At 47.4% G+C, this 20354-nt stretch overlaps 1 protein-coding gene across 4 annotated transcripts in view; it reads left to right on the top strand.

Annotated features, from left to right (window-relative positions):
* Window positions 1–20354, top strand: part of CTIF (cap binding complex dependent translation initiation factor) — a 147450-nt gene that overhangs the window by 100272 nt on the left and 26824 nt on the right. For 3 of the 4 annotated variants that reach the window (XM_085043830.1, XM_085043832.1, XM_085043833.1), the window contains 2 exons: window positions 3137–3578; window positions 5297–5626. In XM_085043830.1, coding sequence (XP_084899956.1) covers window positions 3137–3578; window positions 5297–5626 — 772 coding nt within the window. The remainder of the gene's footprint in view (window positions 1–3136; window positions 3579–5296; window positions 5627–20354) is intronic. The other variant, XM_085043831.1, reaches the window with a different exon arrangement.

Raw genomic sequence — 20354 nt, forward strand, 5'->3', positions numbered from 1 at the left:
GGTTGGGAAGTGCCTCTGGGTCCTCCCCTGGCCTGGTTCCCCAGGCTTGTCACATCACCCCAAGGCACCATCTTGGGACAGCACCCCAAGCTGGCATCTGAGCACCTGCAGTGCTGCCCTTGAACAACAACAACCTTGTGGTTTTTTCCACCAACAACCCCCAATGGGAGTGTGGCAATGCCCAGGTCCCCACCTTGTCCCTTCCTGGGGCTCTCTGTGTCCCCAGCTCCTTGGTAACACCTGAGAGCATGGGTGGGTCATCCCAACCTCCCAGGCTTTGAGATGCTGTGCAGCCAAGTAAGTTTTAAGATCTGAGCTCCATTCTCCCTGCTTTGGCTCTTCCTCCCTGCAGATACTATTTCTTCATGGCTTTTCTTCTTTGCTGGGGTATTGGAAAGATAAAAGCACACGAGTCTTTGCCTGAATGCTGGATGATTGTCTAGACCCCTGATTGCTGCCAAGTCACAGACATTGCTCCTTGTTTGCCATTCTCCTTCCTTTTTCTTTTATTCCTTGCAGTTTTTTCCCAGAAACTTTTTTAACTCTGATGTTTTCCACCCTTTGGTCAGTGACTGCAGAGCTTTGGTCTGCCCCTTGCCATGGGGACATCACCTTTTCACTGTCCTGTAGAGGGACAGAGCTGCCTGCTCTCCCCCACCTTGTTGCAACAGCCCCAAAGTGAACAATCTTGCACATTCCACATTGGCTTAACTGGCTGGGTTTTTAATCTTAAACTTTTTTTTTTCATTCATAGCCCTTAAACATAAAGAGTTTGGTTTATAATATCATTATGTCTTCAGGAAAAAAACTGTCCTTGCATGTCTTTCTTGCAGGAATTTATGGCCAAGTTTGGTTCCCAGCTCATTTCCAGGCATTTTCTCTTGCTTCTGAAATTACAGCCATATCTTTGTGAAACTTTTGTAATTTTTGTTAAATATTTACAAATCAAATAAATTAGCAGACTGACTGGTTTATAATGCAAGATTTGAAGAGCAACCAAACAGTTAAACTCAGATATCTGAGGGAAGAGCAAAACCACAGAAAGCAAAACTCTTGCACACTTAGATTTGTGAGGGCTTAGTACCAGATAAAGTTTTAAACTAACTTTTATTTTGACATTCCCCTTTTAATAAGCATTGCTCTTTACAAAGTGGTTTATGTGATTGCGTTACTGAGAGGAAACAAAGAAATGCCAGGAAAACTTGATGTGGAGAATCTGTACTCATAAAATGCTTGTAGGCTCCAGCAAACAGGAAAGCTTTTCCCATCTCCTTTTTTTTTTTTTCCCCTTTTTTTTTAATTCCCTGCCATTCAGTTTGAAAAAAGAAAAAAAAAAAAGCCAAACCCAAAAAACCACACACTGAATATCTCAGAAAACCGGATCTGGTGGTCTGAGAGTAAATACTAATTCCTTCCAGTGCCACGAACAAGCCTCTTCATCCTGCATTTGCTAAACACGAGCCCTCACTCTGTATGGTTAAAAGCCAGTTGGCCTTGGAAAATAGGTTTTGACTCCTGGGGATGCCAAGGAATACAGATTCCATGGGCAGATGGCTTTGGCAGGCAGGGTTAGAGACTGCTGACCATTGAAATGTATTTGTGAATGGTTGCTTCCTTTGTCCAAGCACCCTTAGCTGAGCAGTGCCCATGATGAAAATAAAACTAATTGCTGTGGGATGGGTTTAAAGTAAACCCTGCTGTTTATCTGAATTGGGGTGGGCGTTTGGAATAAGGGGTGAGGCTGAGCAGGGGTTTTATTATGACTACAAAACCAGTATGGATGCAAGCCACTGTGGTCACCGCAGTGCTCACAGCTGTTTCCCTGTTTTTGGGGCTGATACTGGAGAGGTGTTCTGTGTCATCTTCAACCACTGCTCACAGCAGTCTTGTAAGGAGCAGGCATTAAAACATCCTGTGGGCTCTCGGAGCCAAGACCAATGTTAAAGAGGCAGTGGGCAGGCAGGGAGCAGCTGCTTAGGGTAACCCTGGTGAAGACTCAGCTCTGGTGAAGGCAGCCAGTGCCAGGACCATCTCCATCTTATTTGCATCCTGGATGATGGCATTCCAACTATCCTTCTCCGCTGGGGACAGCCACACTGCAGCCTGTTTGGAAATCTGAGATGCCTGAGACTGCCAGAGCATTTCTTCCATTCAACTGTCATTTCTTTGGGGATTTGCCATCTCGGCTACCGGTTACGGCCAGCACTCAGGGGCTTGCTCTTTCTGAGATGTTGTAGTCTCTCGAGTAAACCCTTTGGGGGCAATTCCTCCTCTTTGTGGCTGTTGGATTTCCATGTTATCCATTTGGATCTCTCCACACATAGTCCTCTCTCTGGAGGTTGTGGTCCTGGTTTCCCGTGCTGCCAGAGCCAAGTATGATCCTCCTATTCATCCATGCATGTGTCCTGTCCTGGTGTAGCAGTGCTGAAGGAGGTGCATAAAATAAGGCCAAACAAAATCATTTGGTGTGGGCAAATTACCAGTGTGCTTGGTAACTTGGTTTTTAGTTAATTTTTTCTCTACTTAGAAATTCCTGATGCACTTAAAACGACTCATTGCAAACCCATGCAGCAGTGTGCCATGTCGGCAGGCAAGAGGAGAAGGTGATGCTGTAAGCCAGGTGTATCAGAAGCTCCTAAAGCCTTCAGAAAAAAATATCTCCTGGTGTTGCTTGCCTACCTGACTTCCTGCTGCTGTCTCCCTGACTGGTGTGGAAGTAACACAGAAACCTGGGAGAATTTTTCCTGGGAACCAAAGTCGTGTTATCCAACTTCACAAAAGCTTTAATCTGAAATATGACTGTCATGGAAAGAGATTTAGAGGCATGACTTGGTACTAGGTTGTTAGGTGAGAAGAAATTGCCTCCCCTTTTGTGCTCCTCTGCCAGGGGCCAGGCTGTTTGGTGGGACAGATCTGTTTGCCCAACAGAACCACAAAGCAATGGGTGAAATTTCTTTACTTTCTTTGACTTCTTTTTTGTAATGCCCTGCCACGCAGTTTGCAAAATAAATTAAAAAATAATTTTTAAAAAAATCAACAATAAAAGCAAAAAATCTATTTGGTTTCCAACTAATAGAAATTAAAACCTATTTTCTGAGGCCAACTGGCTTTTCAATGACTTTCTTTGACTTTCCAGGCGACAGCAGAGACTTCCCAGCGGGAACAAGTCTCAGCAGCACGCGGATCATCAGCAGGGTGGCACCAAACACAACAGGGACCACCAGAAGCTCTACCAAGGAGGCCAGGCCCCCCACTCCTCGGGCAGGACGGGCCACCACGGCTACAGCCAGAACCGGAGATGGCACCACAACCAGAAGCACTCACCCAACGACAAAGAAACGCACAGAAACGCCAAAGAGACTGAGAATTTGAAAATCGAGGACAGCTCAGCCTGCACGGTGCACACCCCCGTGGAGGCACCCCGGGGCCCCGAGGCCCTGGAGAAGCAGTCCCAGCAGTACATCCCCGAGCCCGAGACCAAGCGGAAAGACAGTGTCCACGAGCGCGCTGGGGACAGACCCAAGATCAATTTGCTTCAGTCTTCGAAAGACAGGCTGAGGAGGAGACTAAAAGAAAAGGTATTATTTCTTAGGGGAATGTTGAGTTTTTCTTTTTCTGAGAGTCTGGCCGTTGGCCATTCTCCATACAAAGGGTGGGGTGGGCTCAAGGGACCTTTCCATCAATGTTCCCAACTTATCTTAATCCCCCAATGTCAGCAATTCTCTTGAGGTGTCATTGTGCTTCTTCAGGAGGCCTTTTATTGGCAGAATTAAAGCTTTGAGCTTGACTTCTTGGTTGAGGTTGCTATCAGCTTGAGTTCTCCAGGGACTGGGAACTCTCCCTGTATCCATGGGGGAAGGCTAGTGCACACATGAGCTCCCTCCTGGTCTGAAGAGCTCATTCATTTTGCAAAAAAAGTCTTAAAAAGGCAATTTGTCTCTCTGCAATTACAGAGCCAAATCCCAAACTTTGACTTTTGAGTGCTGAATAAAGCAGCTGGACTCTGCTGCTTTAAAGCTGATATCCATTTATCTCTGCAATGAATTGAAGTGCCCTTATCTCCCCCCTTCCTTCCAACAACCCAACAATAACAAAAGTACTGCATGCAAGTGACGGAGGAGAAATCCTTTCTGGAAACAATATTCAGCCACAGATTTCTGAGGAATTTGGAGATGATATCTCCATTTGCCCCCTGTGAAACTCAGATTCTTTCTCTTGAGATTCTTTTGTCAGACTGTAAAAAGCATCCATGGGGTTATCTCTAATGAGATTTCCAAAATATGGAGCAAAAATAACCTGAACATATACAATTCCATGGGAGTGCATGGTGGAAATGTATACCTTTGAATGCATGAGCATTTACTATTTCTGGAGGTGGCACGAGGGGGTGTAGGAAATTTTGTTAGTTATTTTTATGTTCTTTAAAGCAATGGGAGTATAGTAGAGACTTTCAGAGTATCCATTTTAATGCTCTTCTCAAGAATTTAGAGTCTCATAAGAAAAAAAATCACATCAGCACCCACTTTTGGGTGGGTGTTGTCAACACAACCAGCCTCCTGATGGGAGGTTTGGACAAATCCCAACTGCTGTTTGGGGTTGAGTTTGTCCAAAAAACTGCTACAGGCTTGTATTGTATAGTACATTATAAGATTGAGCTAGAGGGGTAGAAGAGAGCAGACTAGAAGAAGCAGGATGCATGCCTGACACTGGGGAAGAAGGGGCAAATGCATAATAAAATGTTGAAAAGAACAATTATTTCTGTGATGAAGACATGAAGTGAAAAGTGTAGCAGCCAAGAGATGAAAAAGTTGAGAGTCTTTTGAATGCTGAGATCATGTGACTTCTTTGAGCTCAATTTATATCATTAAATATATATTAAAAAGTAGATATTTTTGTGGGATTGCTGTCTGAGCATTTTGCAAACATCAGTACACTTGCTAAATAGAGGCAAAAAAATGTCCATTATCGTGATGTTGCACACACCAGAAACTGGTCCATGATGCCAGAGGCAGTCAGGGGTGGTCAGACTTTGGCATCCTTGCTCAGGAACCACAAGGACTCATCTCCCTGAGCTGAGGGGTAGGATTTTGGGATTGAGTGGTGTGGGAAGTGGGGAAAGGGGACATTTCTGGGGCAGGATGCATGCGCTTGTGTTTTCCAATGCTGAGCTTATATCATTGTGCCACTAAAAAATGCTTTGTCTTTTCTCTCTCTGTATGTCTTCCCAATCCCCTTCCCCCTTTGCTGTTTGTGCAAGGACATGGGCTGATATATCTGTTTTTTCCTTGTGTAACAGACGCCTTGTCTTTCCCTTTTCACGGACCAGGACGAAGTCACGGTGGAAACCACCGACCCTGAAAAGAATAAAATGGACAAATTAATTGAAATTCTCAACAGCATGAGAAACAACAGCAGTGATGTTGATTCCAAGCTCACCACCTTCATGGAGGAGGCCCAGAACTCCACCAACTCGGAGGAGATGCTGGGGGAGATAGTCAAGACCATCTACCAGAAAGCGGTGACAGACCGCAGCTTTGCTTCCACAGCAGCCAAGCTGTGTGATAAAATGGCCCTTTTCATGGTGGAAGGAACCAAATTCCGGAGTCTGCTCCTCAACATGTTGCAGGTAATGAGATACAGTTAGCTGTTCAGATGCTGGTAGCATCACCTCACCTGGTTTTACCATGTGTTTGGAACTGAGCTGTTCCCAGCTTCCTTTTGAACACAGTTGAGGAGTTCAAATTGCACCTGCTGCTTTGTCTGTGCACATCTTTAATGGTTACCACAGATAATGTGACACTGAGGGCATTATCAAGGTACTCTTCGTTCCCATTTCATGAACTCTATGTAGGATTTTGGCATCTCACACCAGGGTCTGTCTGTGAAATGAGTCAGTTGCCTGAGGCAGCATCCCCATGGCATGGAAAGAAGTGTACTGGGAGGGTCTTCAAGTGCAGGCAGTTAGAGCGGAGGGTCCATCTCAGCACCAGCGACACCAAGACAAGTCCCTGGTGGTCTTAGACGCCAAGATGCAGGCTTTTGACTGTATCACTTGGCTGAAAGACTCACTCCTGGTTCCTGATTGCAAACAAAACTGAAATAATTGTGTATTTTCTCATTATGCCGATTGATCTATATACAGAGAACTGGCTGGTTGGTCTGCTCCAAAACCATCAGTGACAGCAAAGTTGCAGAGGGGAGAAAAAAGCAACAGCTGTGATAACTGGTCCATGGGTTAATGGGTGAACTTGGTGGTCTTGGAGATCTTTTCCATTCTAGATGATTCTAAATCATGTTGGAAGATGAGAAAAAATGTCTGTCCTCTACTGCCCAATTGTCTGCTGAGAGGAGTGTGTTTTACTGCAGTGCCACCATCAGAGAGGAGTCACTTTCTGGGAGGGTGTCACATGCACCTCCAATTTTCAGCCTCTGGAGACAGAGTTGAAACCATGATTTTCCATCTGTAATTTCGTGTGCATTCCCATTTGGCTGTTCCCTCACACACACACGTCTGTGAGACATGCAGAACTCACAGTTCACTTCTCTGCTCTCCACACAAGCCTGTTGCTCAGCATCACTCAACTTCTTGTTCTTCTTGGTGTTGTTGGAGATCCTCTCTTGGATGCTGTGCCTGGCTTCCTGGACCTTGAGTTGCCTTTGGGGCAACACAGCAAGCAGGGAAATAAGAAGTAAAATAAAGTAGTGAAAATCAATATCAGATAATTCTGCACAGACACAGCTTTGCTTCTCTCATTGTTCTGGGTGCATATTAAACCCAGCATCTCTGCCTGTGCCCAGTGTCCTCTGCAAGGCGCTCAGGCAGCATACACATCTGCCCATTGCCCATGCCAGGTGGTGAGTTTTTTCCAGATGAGTATTTCCAAAGGGATTATAAACCAGAATGAGACAAATTGCAGTCAGAATCAGTCTCAGAATTAGCAGCAAGGGGCTGGAGGGAGCTCTAAACCTGCTGTGCATCCCATTCTTCCCATACCAGGTCACTCTTGCATCTTCCCCTGTTGTAGGCTGAGTGATCTGAGGAATCCAAAATAAAGTCCAGGAAAGATGGCCAGGGATCAGCAGGGTGTTAGCCCACAATTGATGCTGATGGCAGTCCCAGGTCTGGGAGGACTCTTCCAGTTTGCTTTCTTCTCTTGCCCCAGCATTTCCACCCATGCAAACAGACACAGTAAACTGATTTATACTGCAGCATCCTGTGCAAGAGTAAGTGGCTTCACATTCAGCTCTTTGCAGCATGCATGTAGGATAAATAATGTATCTTCCATCTCCAGAGAGACTCAAAGTGCTTCTCAGGAACATGCAGCCAGTCACAGTGTGATGGAAGCATTGTGGAGAGCTGGGGAGGAATGAAGTGCAAAGAGCAAGCAGGGTGTGCGGGTGACCGAGTTCATATGCTGAAGCACAGAGAAATATGCCAAAGGGATTTGTTCAGCCTCAAACTGCACATCTTTTATAAATGTCTTGATGGGGCGAAAGGTGACAGATCACTACAGTTCAAAAGCAAAGTGCTGTGTGAAATTAAATAATTTAACATTTCCTTTCTGATAGTAAAGGATTTTGACTTTCTCCAAGAACTGTTTCTTTTTCAAAAAAAAATAATCAAATGCACTCACACAGATTATAAATGCTTCGGTCAAACCCTAAACCAGGAATTTTTGAGGCATTCAGGCCTGGTAGCCCTGGGTGGAGACAAAGCCAGGTGTGAGGCACAGAAGAGTCATTAAAGTTGCTTTGCTGTGAAATAAGGAGGTTGATTATCAATATCAATACGGTATATTGGAATTGATATATGAGATATTATCAGTTTCAATAAGACATATTGGATATTATATCATGTTACAGAATAATATGAAATATCCTATAGATATATGAGATATTAAAATATTGATACCAATTATTATATATCCATGTGTGTGTATACATATACATATATATGTATATATACACATATAATCCATTTTATAATCACATTTTTATGTGATTGATGATATAACATTACCCAGCTCCAGTCCCAGCCCCTCCACCATCAGATATTTTCCATCAGCCATTTCTAGATAATTTACCATTAATTAAAAGAGAAAAATAAACCTTTAATAAAACGCTTGCTGCAGAGCAGGATTTGTGTCTCTCTAGCACCTTTCAGACTAATCTGATCCCCGGACGTAAGGAGCTCGGCTTGCTGGGCACCGGCGAGCTGGGGAATTACTGTGCCGGGGTGTGATAAATCGGGATCAGTGTGATCCCTCCCCGTGCTGCTGGCGCCTGGGGCTGCACTGCTCACCCCCCATCTGCTCCCAGCAGATGCTCCTGTTTTGTAGGGGCTTGTTTGTCCCTTTCCCTCAGGACTGCGATGGCAACAGCTCACCCCACCAGAGGACCTCAGGAATTAGTGCGTGAACCCGCTGAACTGCCCTGCCAGCTTGCTGGTACCTGTAGACAGCAACCCTATACCTATAGACGGCGTCCCTGTACCCTGCTGGACCTTAAAACAAGCTGCAAGGGGTTTTTTTCCTGGAGAAGAGGCAGTGAACTGTCTTTCTAAGCTGGCTTCTCTTCTATTTCAGCTGTTGACAAGGTGCTCATGCTCAAGGGTTGCACATGTTCACAGCTTATCTCAGGGCACTTGTTTTGATCCCAAAAGAAATGCCAGTGCTGCAGCACAGGAGTGTTGTCACGTCATCCCCCTCCCTGCCAGCAGCTCCTCTGAAGAGCTTCCCTGCAGCCAGCTTGGTCCACTTCATGTTCTAAGGGGATCCACCATGAAAACTCTGCTTTCAATTTATCCCTCACTTGGTGTTTTGGTCCAAAATCTTGGCTGAATCTTGAATTTCAGGACTGCCAACCTTCCAGGAAAAGAGATGTGGAAAGGGAAGTCATGGAGTGGACAGCTGGTAGAGCTTTCATGTGGGAGCTTGGCTCTGGGGTGATCATTTGGCATCTGGGTTGTCCAGCCCTGGCACAGAAGTGGTGGAGGCACCATTCCTGCAGGGATTTCAAAACTGTGTGGATGTGTCACCTGGGGACATGGGTCACTGGTGGTCTGGGTGGTGCTGAAGGAATGGTTGGACTTGATGATCTTAGAAGCCTTTCCAACCTAAACAAATCTGTGATTCTGTGATTTGGGTTTGATTTTCTCCTCATTGGGTTTGGTTTAGTTGTTTGGTAGCAAGAGTGATTTTGAGTTGTGTGAGCCTTTGGGATGGACCTGGGTGAGCAGGGCCCAGGGAGCTTGGATAGCTGGGGACATGAAAGAACATCTTAGGGGACCCATACATAGATTCTTCATGTCTCTAGAGATACCTTCTTAATTACATTGAAAGTAAGTCTCCCGCAAGAGGTTTTTGCTTGTCATAGTTTCACTCACTGGCATGCCCAGGCTTTTATTATTTTTTTCAGTGGGGATGTTAAGCAATGTGCCACAAACCCTTCACATGTAACATAAGTTAGAGTACTCCTCTGCTGGAACAACCGTGCTCTTTATAGCAGAGCTGTGTCTGCATCTGAGCTATGCAGAGCCAAGGGTATTATTAGAGTGGACATCACTGGGGCTGTAATTGTACACTGCTCCCCTTGGCAACCACGGCCAACAGCACATCAAACAGAAGGCTGATACCTTCTTTTAATAATAATAATAAAAAAAAGCCAAAATCACGCAATGAACATCCCGACACAGAGCAGCAGAGCCTGCTGGCGTGCAGCCAGAGCCAGTGCCTGGTGCATCCCTGCACTTGGAATCGCCTTGGTGCCAGTGGAGAAGAGCTGGTTCTGCTGGATGCCCTGTTGGATATACCCCGTGGCAAACCCTGTGGCATACCCTAATGAATACCCCATTTCACACCCCAGTGGATACCCTAAGGCACACTGCATTTGATAGCTCTTAGGGTACTCTGTGGCATACCCTATTGCACACCCTAATGTATCCCAAAATTTATACCCTAATGCATACTCAGTGGTGTACCCTAGCATATATCCTACTGGATACCCTGTGACATTCCCTGGTGAATGTCTTGTGGTACAGCCTAATGCATTCCCTGTGACATACCCTATGGTATATCCTAATCCACACCCTATTACATACCCTTATGCACTTCCTATGGCATACCCTGTGGTACACCCTAGTGCATACCCTGTAGCATATCCTAATGCATTTCCTATCACATACCCTATGGTGCATTTTAATTCACACCCTATTACATACCCTAATGCACTTCCTGTGGCATATCCTATGGTATAACCTAATGCCACCCTATTACATACCATAATGTATTCCCTATGGCATACCCTGTGGTGTACCCTATAGGATATCCTAAAGCACTCCCTAATACACATCCAACGTAATGTGCATCCTGTTGCACACCCAAATGGATACCTTATGTTTACCTTACTGTATATCCTGATGGCATACCCTGATAGCTTATGGCATACCCTAATGAATACCCTGTTGCACACCCTAATGCCTGCTCTGTTGCACACCCAAATGCATACCCTATGGCTTACCCTATTGCCTAGCCTACTGTAATTGCATATGCTGCTGCACATCCTGATACATTCCCAATGGCAAACCCACCAACACAGGGTTTCTTCATCATTTTACTGCAACCTCTTGATGTCCCAGAAATGACCATTCCTTGGTCCAGTGCTGTTCTTGGCTCTGGTTGTAGGAACTTCATGAAAACATAGAAGATCCTGAGCCAGAAAGGACCCACAAGGATCATAGAGTCCAACCCCTGGCCTTGCACCAGCACCCCAATGATCCTTGGGAGCATTGTCCAAACTCTTCTGAAGCTCTGGCATCCTTGGAGCTGTGCCCATTCCCTGGGGAGCCTGTTCAGTGGTTCTTCCTCTGAGGGAATAACCTTTTCCTGATATCCAGCCTGACCCTCCCCTGACACAGCTCCAGCCCTTCCCTCGGGTCCTGTCCCTGACACGTGGAGCAGAGATCAGTGCCTGCCCTTCCTCTGCACCTCACAAGGAAGTTGTGACTGCAGTGAGTCTCCCCTCAGTCTCTTCTCCAGGCTGAACAAGTGACCTTAGCCCCTCCTTGAATGGCTTTCCCTCCAGACCTTTCCCCTCTAGTCCCTTGAAATGAATCATGTGGGTTTTGGCAGAGGTTACACTTGGGTTTCGGTGGCCTTAGTTGGGTTTGAGATGATTGGTGTGACCATTTATGGAGGGGCTCAACCAGGAAGGTGGCCAAAAAAACATTGTTTTCATCCCAGGTGGGGGATGGAAGAGGAGAATATTGGGATGTAGACATTTTGGCTTTTCTTGGGATGTAGACATTTTGGCACAAGGTACTGCAGAATTGATCAATTCCCTTTAGTAAAAGTGGATGCAATGTGAAGTGTTTGCCAAGCTGAGCATGAGGTTTTGGGAGGAATGGGCTGAAATTATTCCTGTCCTGTAGCATTTTTAATCTGAGCAAACATCCTCCCAATGATAGCAGCCCTTTCAGCATTGTGGGAGCTCTAAGTTGTAATGACAGACACTGGGTGGATACTGTGGCAATTGGGACATGGAAGTTGGTTGCATTCCATGATCTTAGAAGCCTTTCCCAACCCTGATGGTTCTGTGATGTTCTGTATTATTCTAAGTAATACACTAATGGTTAATGCTGAAAGGCGGATTTTTTTTCCATTCTCAACATGATTATTGGTGAGGAACAGTTTGTGGTTTGGCAGAGGTGGAGGCAGGAGGATCCAAGTGTGGCTGGAGAGCATCTGACCTGTACACCATATCCAGCACTGACTGCAAAAACCTATCAGTCCTCTTTCTGAGGCTGTTTTTTTTAAAAAAAGTAGTTTAATTACAGGTGGTCCAATTTGTGCACATAAAACAGAGCGGTACCACTTGTCTCTGAAATGGCATCACCCAGCAAACATCAGAGAGGTTGCTTCACTGAGAGACAGGGGAAAAAAGATCCCCAGGCCCCTGGAGCAGAGCCTGAAGCCATACAGGTGTGTGTGCCATGTGCCACAGTGGTGAGCTCACAGCACCACATCATCTCTCAGATCTGTGCTTGAGCCAACATTGCAGCCTTTGGCTTCTCCTCCAGAAGAGTTTGATGAGCTCTTCCCACAGTGAGATGGAGATTCAGTGGGAAAAGCCTCTTCCTTGGCTCGAGCTGCTCTGTATAGCTCTTCTGTGGGGATGTGGAGCATCTTGGTGGTGAACCTCAGAGTGGATGTGAGCTGTGCCAGCTCCTTAGGAACCCAGCACAAGCAGAGAAATAGCAAATATGCTGCCCTTCTGTAGACACCTTCACTTAGGGGTTTGCAGAAACTTGTAGAGCTTGGAAACCCTTTTTTCCTTACATTTCTGATATTGATAAACATCAAGCTGTCCTTGCTTTTGTAAATCACTGTGGGACTCCCCCAGCAAAAGCTTTGTGCAGCTTTGAAGAGATTTATTTTCTATACTCCCAGAGAATTCAAAGGCTGTTCTAAATTCATGCACACACATATATCTATGTAGTGCTTGAAGGGACATGGGGAATGCAGCCCTGTGGGTGGCTCTGAGGAGCATCCCCAGCTGCATCCTCCTGCTCTCAAGCATGGAGAAAAATAGTGGAAGGGAGACACATTCCTGCACTTACGTCTCTGGAAACATTCTCTAATTCTTTGCAGTCTATTTATTATTTTATTTTTATTATTTACTATTGTATCATTTCTATCACTTTATTCTTGTATTCAATTACTTCTTATTTTGCTCATATATTAATATATGAGCAAAATAAGAAGTATATATGCTTATTGCACATATATAGTAATTATACACATATATAATAATTATATCTACATTTGCTTATTACATATATTAGCCTTACATAACTTAAAAAATTAGTAATTTTTTTTTACATTCTTACAAATTCTTTAATTTTTTCTCTTCTTCTTTTGCATAGTCATCCAGGGCCACACACACCCCGTGCAAGTGTCAGCAGCAGGCAGGAGAGGGAGCCCGGGGAGCAGGCTGGCAGGCTGCCTGCGCCGGCAGGTGAAGGGCAGGGCTGGGCATCAATTACAGCTGGCCCTGCCGTTACCCCGAGCCAGCCAAGCCGAGCTGCTCCCGCAGGGACAGCGCTGGGCTTGGCCTCGGGAGGCTCCGGGAGCTGCTGTCGCTCAGGTCTCGTGCGGGGCTGGAGTTACTGGAGAGCCCTGGATTAAATGTCTGGCTGCGTGCTTTGAACTTGCCGCTTTTCCCGAGTGGAATGGTGGCTGTAGGAAGCACCCGGCTCCTCTGTGACTGGGGATTTCAGGATGCTGTGGGGTTGGAGGATCCCTGCTCCCCATACCCGCAGTGCTCAGCTCTGCTGTTAGCTGATTTTCACCTCACCTGAGGACAGGAGTTTTGGGGGCTCATTGGGACCCCGTGATGCATCACCCTGCCTGGGAGCCATCTCACAAACCACACAGCCCCTGGTTAAAACCTGAGATCTTAGGCTGCATGGCAAGGGAGCATAGTGGGGGCCAGGGAGAGCCAGGCAGCACCTCCTTGGAGAGTGGTGGTGAGGTGCTGGACGGGTTAATGGAGCCCAAGATCTCAGGTTTTAACGGAGTGCCAAAAAACCGGCAGTTTTGCACTGATAGGAAGGAGGGGATTCCCCTCAGGAGCTGTTCCCCACAAGCACTAGGAGCTGTCTGAGCTGGGAATAGCTGAGCCAGACCCTAAATTGAACCAGCTGTGGGATTGCACTGCACATCTGTCCTCGGTCTGAGCGCAGGGTAGGTTTTGGGGATCACATTGAATTGTAGCTGGAGGTGGCCGCAGAGCCACTGATGTAACAGGGCACATCACATGGGATGCCAAGGGCATTGTCCCCACTGTTCTGCAGGTCACTGGGGTCTCCAGTCTGCCCAAGGCAGCCACACTCAGCTCTGCTCTAAACCTATTTTAGTTTATTAACCCATTTTATTTAGCAGTGCATCATGCAGTTGAGAGTTTGATGGGAAGCAGAACTACGATTCTAAAAAAAATCCCTTTAAGACTGGCATATTGGACTTTAATTCAATGTGCTGGTAAGGTTTTATACCTTATATCTTTGCAATGCTCAGGTGTGTTGTGAAAAAATAACCATCACCTTTACTTCATAAATCAGTGTGTGGTTTCTCCTGGCTCCTTTTCACCTTGGAAGGGCCAAGATTTCAAGGCCACAGAGGGGACTAGCCCCTGCTCCAGCACATGGTGGGACCACAGAGATGGTACTTGGTGTCTCATTGTCTCTGCTGGGCAGTGGATGCCCTGGGCATCTCCCAGTGATGGTGGGACCCAGCAGAGGCTCCTCTTACTCACACAGGTTGGTGATGAAGAGTGTCAGGAGCACCCCTGGCAGAACTGCTGCTGCCTGCTAAAAGCACAGCTGAGTTCAGAGCAGGGGTGGTGGGACCAGTGCACATCCCCGTGCATGGGCTCAGCTGTGGAGCAGAGGCTGTTCTGGGCTCTAGGTGGAGACTGCAGACTGCTCAGCCTGTCTGCATCCTGCCTGCATCCTGCCTGCAGCCCTGAGACAGAGCCAGACAGCAGCCTTCTGCTGGGGTGGGCTCCTGGCTGCCCCCAGCCATTGCTGGTGGGCGAGGATGCTGGGGGTCCTGGTAGAAAAAGCAGAAAAAACCCCAAAAAGTGACAAAATCCATTTATGCATTGATGAGAGGTGAGGAAAGGCAGGGGGACACTTCAGTGGTGAGACCCCTCCAGACTGGGCTGAGCTGCCATCAGCTCCTACTGTCTTGTTTGCTCCCGAAAGGCTCAAATCCACGGGATGTGGGAGTATGTTCCTGCCAGCCCAGGGGCTCAGCTGGCCCAAGGCACTCTCCTTACAGACCATCTGCTCTTGCCTGCTCCAGCACAAATCCAGCTCAGGCTGCTGCAGCCACCCCAACATGGGGGTTTCGGGATACTGAGGGGTTGGAGGATCCCTGCTCCCTGTACCTGCAGAGACACCCTGCTGTGCCCAGCTCTGCTTAGCTGATTCTCTCCACCTCACCTGGGGACAGGAGTTTTGGAGGCTCATTGGGACCCCGTGATGCATCACCCTGCCTGGGAGTCATCCCACAAACAGCACAGCCCCCGGTCGCTTTGTTAGGGAATGGAGGATCCTGCTGACACAGGAGCACCCTGTGGATCCAGGGACATCACCTCCTGAGCCAAGGGCAGGGCAGATGCATGTGCCAACATCAGCACAAAGAAGGGGTTTGGGTAGAAGGACGTTGAGGAGGGAAGCATCTCTTTTTCTTCCCTGGGAAGGGGGAAAATGAGATTACACGTGCTTTGCCCATCCCTGGCTTTACTTGGACACAGGCCCATGGCATACTGAGGATGCTGTTGTGCTCACCAGAAAGAAATCTCTTGTTTTAAGGTTTTCTATCTGAGTCACAAGTTTCTGTACCAGATTCAGTTTCCAGCCAAGTGAGCCTGACTGCTGTGGTGGCACCCAGAGGGATGATCCTGTGGGACCTGCATCTTGGGCACCCTCAGCATCCCCCGGGCATGCTTAGGCTCAGAGTTTTTTATTGGTGGGTATTTTGGTATGTAGCTATCTGTCAAAATCTGGGTTTGGAGAACCAATGCTTCCACATCCCCTTTGCCTCCCCTGCAAGGGATCGTTTTGCACAGCCTCATCCTTTCCTGCTGTGCCTGTTTTAAACAAGAAAATGCAAAGTTGTGGTGGGAAGTGGCTTTGGTGGGTCCTGGGAGCAGAAGAGTCACAGGACACTTGTGGGGTCAGGAATGCGACTTCAGAATTATTTCAGGTCCTTGTCCTGCAGTTTGCCAGGACTAATACTGATGGAAAACACAGCATCCAAGTTTTGGGGACCAGGAGTAAACAATCCTTGGCTGGAGGATGCTGCCCTTGGCACATCCTCTGGTCTCATCAGCAGTGCTGCCAACCATGGGGTGTCCCCCCTGTGCTCTCGTCCTTTAAAGAGCATCCCAAACTAGTGCTTTCTTTTCCCCTTCCAGTGATAAATTCCTCCACTTTCCTTGCTTTTTTTAAAATTACTATTTCTCTAATTACTAATTTTTTATTAAAGAGAGGCTAAAAGAAGCATCTGTGGCACTGCTGGGAATCCAAACCCAGTGATAAAGCCAGGCTGGACAGGGCCTGGAGCAACCTGCTCTGATGAAAGGCAGGAAGGTTGGAACAAGATTGTCTTCAAGGCCCTTTCCAACCCAAACAATCCTGTGATTCTGTGATAACGCTTGCAGTCCAGGAGCAACAGGAATTGAAAGTGAGGACACTGAAAGTGTCCACCAGTTAAGGAGACAGTTTCAGGCTGGAAAAACAAAAACTTTCTATTTCTGCTTTGTTCAGAAAAGTAAGGTATGTTTCCTTGCATCTCATTAATATTCCAGCCTGTGCCATGAAGTAGTTTTAAGCAGTGATGCTCAAAGCCTGGTAACATGTGGCAAAATACACCGTGGTAATCATGGTCATCTCTTTAGAGATACAAAGGATGGAGGAATTGAGGGCTTTTGCAGGTTGATGTTATTGTCTGCTTTTTTCTACTTTTTTTGTTCTACTTTTCTGTAATCTTAGCTTTCCCAGCATGGATAGGCAGCTTCAGAGGCATTGTAGGGTGCTCCATACCTGCATGCTTCAGGGGATGAGCAGAAAAGATTAACTCATCTTTTACCTCCATTAGAAAGAAAATATATAAACCAGCCAAACGCAACATTTCTTATAGCAAAAGCTCCCTGGCTACATAGAATTTGTAAATATTAGCCTCTGAGAAAGATTTTCTGAGCTCGTTTGTGTAAATAACATTTTTTTAGCAGACTGGCACTTCACCTCCAGATTTCTCGATTTTCAAGTGGTTGCTTGTCCTCTCATCCCAGGGCTGCATTTCCAGCAAGGAGATCCAGCCTGGCACATGATGCCCATCAGCTGCCTGGTGGTGGGAGAGACGTGGAGAAAAGCAGACAGAGGAGATAAGAGGGGTGACAGCCCCTTTGCTCTCCAGCGTGTTTGCTCAGCAATGCTGAGTGCTGGGCCAGAGCCACCACCTCCCTGCAGACTAAACAGTTGCAGTGTTTTCTCTCCCATGACCGAAAGAATTTAGTAAAGGGTCCCGGTATGAAACTTTACACGAACTCTGGGTGCCACGAATATCTCTGGCTGGGAGTCTGTTAACTCCTCCAGTTCCTTGATCATCCGTGCAGTTCAGTCCCAGGGCAGATGAAAGGAAGATCCATCCCACCAGGGATCTGGCCAGATGCCTGCAGGACCCCCCGGGCTCTCCCACCCACCGAGTTTTTGTGCATCCATCTTTCCAGGGTTTTTTTGCTTTATTTTAAAGGAGAGAGCCAGGAACTCTGATTCTTATGGAGCTCTGGAGTCCTCCAGTTCAGGAAAGACATGGACCTGTTAGAGCCAGTCCAGAGACGGATGCTGCCAGGGCTGGAGCAACTCTACTGTGAAGCCAGGCTGGGAGAGCTGGAGGTGTTCAGCTGGACAAGAGAAGCTCCAGGGAGAGCTCAGAGCTCCTGCCAGGGCCTAAAGAGGCTCCAGGAGAGCTGCAGAGGGACTGGGGACAAGGCATAGAGGGACAGGACACAGGGAATGGCTTCCCAGTGCCAGAGGGCAGGGAGAGATGGGATCTTGGGAAGGAATTGCTGTCTGTGAGGGTGGTGAGGCCCTGGCACAGGGTGCCCAGAGAAGCTGTGGCTGCCCCTGGATCCCTGGCTGTGTCGAAGGCCAGGCTGGACAAGGCTTGGAGCAACCTGGGATAGTGGAAGGTGGCAGGGGGTTGGAACTAGATAACCTTTGAAAGTCCTTTCCAGCCCCAATTCCATAGTGCCTCATGCCTGTTGGACCTGTTTGTAGCCCCTTTTGTGCGCTGATATTTATCCAAAGGTTGTCCACTTCCCTGTGCACTGAGCTCAGGGACTTCCACTTGTGGGACAGGTTTTGGGGGTGGAAGAAGCCCCTGAGGCTTCATTCTTCCGTTGTTCTGGCTTGCAGAAAAGCAGAGGCCAAGCCTCAGTGTCTTCCCAGCTCAGCAGATGGGTGCTCCCAGTCCCACCTCATGGTGACCACTAAGAGGGCACTTCTTAGGAAGGTCTTAGCATCCCACAGGAAAACACCCTGCTGCCAGCTACCAGGCACCCAGGAAAATCCCTCCTTGGATCAAACTGATGTGAGCCAGGAGTGTGTGTGCAGTAAAGCTCCTGATGTCAAACAGGATTAGCTGCCTGCTTTTCCTGCCCAGTTTCATTCATTCACAGGCAAGCTGGCCTTTCAATGGACACAGCTTCATTTCCAGTGCAAGTGGAATTCCTCCAGGCCTGGTGCCTGGACAAAGGGGCACCTGCCTCCACAGCCAATTTTCCTGCTCTCATATCCCTCTTTCCAAATTTGGCCTGTCCCCACAGATCCCTCGTCACCTCCACCTTATAAAGAGGACAGGTTGCACGTGCAGAATTTAAAATAAGAATGCATCCTGCTTGCAAAACCCAGATGGTCCCTGCTGCATCCTCCTGGGCTGGAAGGCTGGACATCTCCAGACATGGCATTTGCAAGCAGGATCCATCTATCAGCCACAACTGGTGTCCCAGTCATCACCTCAACCTGGTGCTGGGAGTGAGATGAGCATTTTCTCAGGCACAGAAAACATCTGAGCAGATGAGGGAATGGTGCTGGGGTTCAAACCCAGCTTTAATGTCGGATGGACAAGGGTTTACAAACTGCCTACCAAACCATCCCACCCATATGAAGGAGCCCCAGAATAGGATTTTGTGAGATTTCTTGAAACTATTATGCTTTTACACTGAGCTTGTGCTATAGGGAATGCAGCCCAGCAGATGGGATATTTATGTTAATACATTTTTCCATGGAGTGGGGGTATCAGCACTGCTGTGGATGCTGGGATGAGCAAGGATTCACTGTGTTTGATCCTCTCTCTTCCCACCAGCTCCATGTAGCAAGGAGGGGATTGCTGGCCTAGGGATGGGATGCTCTAGAGGGCATGGATTCTTTGTTTCAGCAGGAGGACTTCCAGTGTCCCCAAAATTCCAGAGATAGCCCAAGGTTTCCTGCACACATTCATAAAGGCAAAGGGCACATCACTGCTCCAAGATTCCCAGAGTACTGGGACTTACAGGAATAAAATGAATATAACAAGGATCTCCTGCACTGCTGCAGAGGAGCAAGGCTGCTGAGAGGAAACTACCTCTTCTGGGCATGACATGGGGTGTCTGCAGGGCTGGGTCAGACAGATGCCCCAGCTGCTCTTATGGCAACCCAACAAGGAAATTGATTTGTATTTCCTTGTGATTCCCTGTCTCCCCTCCAGTCCCTCTCCATGGAACTGAGAGATTGGCTTCTGATTCTCAGACATACGATTAGTTCCCCATGTCTGTGTGTCCTGCAGATGGCAGGTCTGTCCCTGTCCCTCTGCTCTCTGCAAGGTCTGGCTGAGGCTGGTAATGGTGTTTTGCTGTGACTGGGTTTGTGGGATAACAGGTCTTTAAGGTGATGATAAACTGCTGATACCCAGCTGAGCTGACACCCTGGCACGTGTTTGGGAATCCAGAAAGGTGTGAGATAGGAAGGACAGCAATAAAAACTAAGTGATGGGGAAGACAACTCTGTCGCCTGGGTAGTGCTGAAGGAGGCACTGGCAAACATCCAGGACAAAATGGGGATTGCTGTTGATTGTGTGCAGACCAGGCTACTGAATCCACCCTCTCAGAGCTTCCAACCAGTGCTCCAAGATCTCTAACAACTGTGAGGTTAACAGCAAAACTTTTGCTTGCACATCAATCAGTATGCTCCCACCAGAGTGATTCAAACCTCAGCTGAATCAATAATTAACTACTTGTACCTCCTGCAGCCCCTCAAGGACCTCACAGGCATCACTGGATGAGGCCATGAGACACCCACATTGGGTGGGTAATTGCTGCTGATAGCAGATTTGGAGCCAGACAGAGAGGTCAGGGTGTGAGACCAGGGCAGAAGGTTCAAGTGACCAACCTGGTCACCTCAGGGTGTTTTTTGGACACGGGAAGTACCCACAGCTCCTGTTGGCTCTGCTCATCAGCTGCCTCAGTTACCCAAACCTGGGAATGTAAAACTGATTATGTTTCTTGTCCTGGGAGTTTGCCTAGCCTCTACTTTAGAAAGAACAGGTTTCTGCCCTTATTTTCCCCTTCATGCCCAAATGCCTTTGAGAGAAATAAGCAGTGTGTGTGTGCCTGATGGTTGCAGTAATTTTGTGGAGTTGTTCTTGTTGAACTGGAAGAATTCCATATCCCTGGAATCATTCAAGGCAGGTTGGATGGGGCTTGGAGCAACCTGGTCTAGTGGAAGGTGTCCCTGCCCATGTCAGGGAATGAAA

Source organism: Lichenostomus cassidix, chromosome Z, assembly GCF_008360975.1.
Source record: "Lichenostomus cassidix isolate B80296 chromosome Z, HeHo_3.0, whole genome shotgun sequence".
In the NCBI taxonomy this organism is placed as follows: Eukaryota; Metazoa; Chordata; class Aves; order Passeriformes; family Meliphagidae; genus Lichenostomus; species Lichenostomus cassidix.